Source organism: Mus pahari, chromosome 23, assembly GCF_900095145.1.
Source record: "Mus pahari chromosome 23, PAHARI_EIJ_v1.1, whole genome shotgun sequence".
In the NCBI taxonomy this organism is placed as follows: domain Eukaryota; kingdom Metazoa; phylum Chordata; class Mammalia; order Rodentia; family Muridae; genus Mus; species Mus pahari.
In genome coordinates this window covers 37,700,598-37,705,015 of record NC_034612.1, presented here as the reverse complement: position 1 = coordinate 37,705,015, position 4,418 = coordinate 37,700,598, and the positions used below count along the sequence as shown (strand labels likewise).

The 4,418-nt window shown below is 48.0% G+C and overlaps 1 protein-coding gene across 1 annotated transcript in view; it reads left to right on the top strand.

Annotated features, from left to right (window-relative positions):
- The window catches only part of Flt1 (fms related tyrosine kinase 1), a 169,772-nt gene that overhangs the window by 112,757 nt on the left and 52,597 nt on the right, over positions 1 to 4,418 (top strand). The window contains exon 15 of the mRNA XM_021222701.2: positions 2,034 to 2,165. Within this exon, the coding sequence (XP_021078360.1) occupies positions 2,034 to 2,165 (132 nt within the window). The remainder of the gene's footprint in view (positions 1 to 2,033; positions 2,166 to 4,418) is intronic.

Genomic DNA, 4,418 nt, shown 5'->3' with positions numbered 1-4,418 from the left:
CCCCCCCCCCCCGTTGGGAGGGAACTAGGACCTCCCTTGGTCATTCGAGGAAAGCACTCTAGCACTGAGTCACGTCCCTAGCTCATCCCACAGTGGGTTGTTTTGGTTTATGGTGGTTTCATTGGTTAGTTTGGTTTTGTTTCTGAGACAGAGTCACGTAGCATTGGTTGGCCTCAAGCTCACTGGATAGCTGAGGCTAACCTTCCTGTCTCCACCTGGACTTGTAAGGGTTACAGGGGTGTGCTACCACACTCGGCTCTCCAACAGATTTACTTATCATTCATCTATCTACCTGTCTGTCTGTCTGTCTATCTATCCATCTATCTATCTATCTATCTATCTATCTATCTATCTATCTATCTATCTACCATCTACCTGTCTGCTGGAGTCACAAATGATTGTGGTGCATCATGGGGGTTCTGGAAGCTGAATCTGGGTCCTCCGCAAGAGTAACATGTGTTCTTAAGCATGGAGACACCGCTTCAGCCCCTTATTTCTCACATGGGCTCATTCTCATCTGCTACTCACTCTTCCTGTAGTGCCATCTGCCAACCCATACGAGGCTTGGCCCTCTCCACCCTATAGGTTCCCCCAATTAGAAGAGCCATTCCATTTAGACTGCCCTGTCTACAACAATCGCCCTCCTCAGCACCATCTTCACTGACCTTCCAATGAGCCTACTCTCCTCATAGGCTTCACTGTAAACAAGAAGGGAGCCCTTTGTAGGCAAGGATGGCATTTGTCTGCCACCGTCTGTATCTAACCGTCTGGCTCGTAAGAGAGGTTCAAAAATATTTTTCATCTGGGCAAACAAATTACCTTTTTAAAAGTCTATTTAAAAAAAAGGATTAAAGGGGCAAGTGGATGCTGAGTGGTTGAATGTTTGTATAAAATCCCTGGGGTTAAATGGGGTGGAGCAGAAAGATAAATAATAAGGCAATGTGTAGGTGTGAAGGGTGGTATTTAGCTGTTATACCATCTATCTATCATCCATCTATATACCTGTCTGTCTGTCTGCCTATCTATCTATCTATCTATCTATAATCCATCTGTCTGTCTATCTATCATCCATCTGTCTGTCTGCCTATCTACCTATCATCTATCAATCGATCATCTATTGATCTATTTGTCTATAATCTATCTGTCATCTATTACCCCTCTATCCCCATCCATCATCCATCTCTCTGTGTCTGCCTGTCTGTCCATCTGTGTATCTACCCCATCTTCCTGTTTCCGTGTGTGGTCAGGCATACTGACTTCCTCTCCAGGACAAGCCCTCAGTGTGTGCTCACTATCGCCTCTTGTCTCATTCCTTGCTTTCCCGGTTCACCTCTGATAGTCCCTCAAGCTTCAACTCAAGGCCCACCTCCACCTCTGTGCACCCCTCCCTAGGTGCTCACTGGCATTCTTGTTAGCTCTCTGTCCCCCAGACTCACACTGATGGGAGAGCAAATACCTAGTAAACACTTGGTGACAGTACTCAGTAGAGGTCTCTGTGTCTCAAAGCTTTTCAGGGGTCTGGAAATTCATGGCAGTCTGTGTAGTACTGAGTACTAAGTACTTACATCCACTGAGCACTCACTACCACAAAACACGGGCACTGAATGGGAACTGCTCTCATTTTATATGAAGACTGGGGAAAACAAAACAGACCAAGTAAGTGGTCTGCCTATAGGCTAAGGTGTGGCTTCAAACAGCTTGCTCAAGCTCTTTACCGCCAGGCACAAACGTGCTATGGGTTAAGCCTTGAGTTCTTGATCATGTTGCTTAATAATGGGAAGTCTCCATTTTCTCTGTGTGATGGGGACGGGGCATCAACTTCCGAGTGTTTGGAAGCATCAAGCTCCGGTCTCGCCCATGATCGGACAGACATGCTGGTCAGCCTAGTGGAGACTGAGCCAAAGACTCCATCTGGGGTTAAATCGGGCTCAGAACCACTTCCAGGAGCCTACGAGAGGAAGGCACTGGGCTTCCTGAAGGCTGTTTGGGTTTGGCCTCCAGACCTGCTAATGTAAACATCTCTCGCTCCCCAGGAATTATTTTAGGACCTGGAAACAGCACGCTGTTTATTGAAAGAGTCACAGAGGAGGATGAGGGTGTCTATAGGTGCCGAGCCACCAACCAGAAGGGGGCCGTGGAAAGTGCAGCCTACATCACTGTGCAAGGTAAACAGCTGGTAGCTCAGACACCGGGTTCCCTGTTTGCTTAACTCCCCCCAATACCCCATCCTCAACCCCCTCCAATTCCCACCCCTGTCTTTCATCTCTTGTCTCTCCCCCTCCCTACCCTCTACCCCCCCCCATCTCCTCTGGAAGCCCAGTGGGTTCTTTGCCTGATGACACTGTGTGACTCTATCTGAAGGAAGCGGTTGACTGTCCTTGGATGCTCCAACCCAGCAGTCTCAGCAGGGGAAGTATTTCCTGGAAGAAGGAGAGCCTGGTTGGTGTGCTAGTAATACTGTGGATAAAATTACTCAGGATGGCCCAAGAGGGGCCCCACCCACTGAAATTGTCCATCTCTAGTCACCCCCCCTTTTTTTCTGAGTGCTGAGAATTACAGATGAGATACTTTCTCCTCTGCTGGTTTTTATCACAAGGTGACACAACTTATTCTCAGAAGCAATACATACAGGACAGCTCACACCTCCAATACTGCCCTGCTATTGGCCCTCAGATGGTTGGTTGAAGAACGAAGCACAAAGTGGCTGGCTTCCACCCTGGCTGCGGCCACGCGGCTTCCATTTAGAAAACAGTTTCAGCCCAGGTTTTGTTTTGTTTTTTCTATGCTAAGTGCCATCCCAACACGATGTACATCATCGTAAGATTGCTGGGCACCTCTTAGGTACCAATATCAATGGTGTGTGGAGATTTGACGTGAAAAGATGGAGCTACGTTCAGAAGCCATTCCCCAGTGCTCAGGGGTGCATTTGGGAGCATGGGAATGGTTCTGGGGGAAAAGTCAAGAAGAAAGAAAGGCTGAAACTATTCTACTACAAACCTGTACTTCCAAAAAGAGGATAATATTCCCCAAACAGCCTGAGGGATGGTCCTATCTATCCCCCCAGATCATCCTGTTTTCAAATGGTTATTCAGTTCTGCCCACACATTAAATGAGACCAAGGAAACCCCTCGCTCTGTCTCTGGCATGGTCATCAGGTATGGCCACTGTAGCAGCCGCATCAGGCCAGGGAGAGCAGAAACCCAGAGATGCCTGTCAGCCTTGCTTAAAGGTGTTACAGTGGACCTACGAGATGTGTGGAGCAGTTTGGAAGCCCCCAGAGGTGCAAGAAGGTCACCAAAACTCAGTCAGCCCGTAGTGGCCCTGACGAAAGAAGTTTCCTTTCTTCTGAAAGTACCCATCCCATGGCTGCTTCACCTTGCTCTCTAGTAGGCAACATGGTTGGCATCTGGTGGAGCGGGAGAAGCCCTGGCATGAAGTAAGAATGTGCACGCCAGTGTGCGAATTGTCCCTCTTCTGCCAGGATAATCTGGGCATCTCAGAAGCCATGTCACTTGGCCTTGTGTTTTACAACATCTGTGACCCCAGTATTCCCCTGAGACTGCCCTCTAAAGTCTCACAGATGGTGAGGTTTTGGGGGGCATGAGTATCAGCTTCATAGAACGGTATATCTTAAGATTTATTTATTTATTATATGTAAGTACACTGTAGCTGTCTTCAGACACTCCAGAAGAGGGCATCAGATCTCATTACGGATGAGATCATGGTTGTGAGCCACCATGTGGTTGCTGGGATTTGAACTCAGGACCTTCGGAAGAGCAGTCAATGCTCTTAACCGCTGAGCCATCTCTCCAACCCCAGAGGATATATCTTGAATTGGGAACAGTTTGCAAGTTGACAGTAAACAGAGCTGGGGAAGCCTGCATGTGAGTGAGGGCCAGGTTCTCCAAGGACTCTGGGCTCACAGAATCAATGTGGTCGTCATGTGATGCCATTCAGGGCAGTGGACTGCAGTGATCTTCAGATCATCTTATAGTTGAAAATGGAGGGCTGGGGAGATGGCTCAGTGGTTAAGAGCATGGGATGGTCTTCCAAAGAACCAGGGTTCAATACCCAGCACCCACATGGTAGCTCACACCTGCCTATAACTTTAGTTCCAGGGGGATCCAATACCCTCAGACAAAATACTAATACACATAAAATAAAAATTAACATTGCACATACCTTTAATCCTAGCACTAGGGAGACAGAAACAAGTGGATCTCTGAGTTTGGGGCTAGCCTGGTCTATAGAGTAAGTTCCAGGACAGACAGTACTACACAGAGAAACCCTGTCTCAAAAAGAAAGAAAGAAAGAAGCCAGGCACGCGCCTTTAATCCCAGCACTTGGGAGGCAGAGGCAGGCAGATTTCTGAGTTTGAGGCCAGCCTGGTCTACAAAGTGAGTTCCAGGACAGCCAGG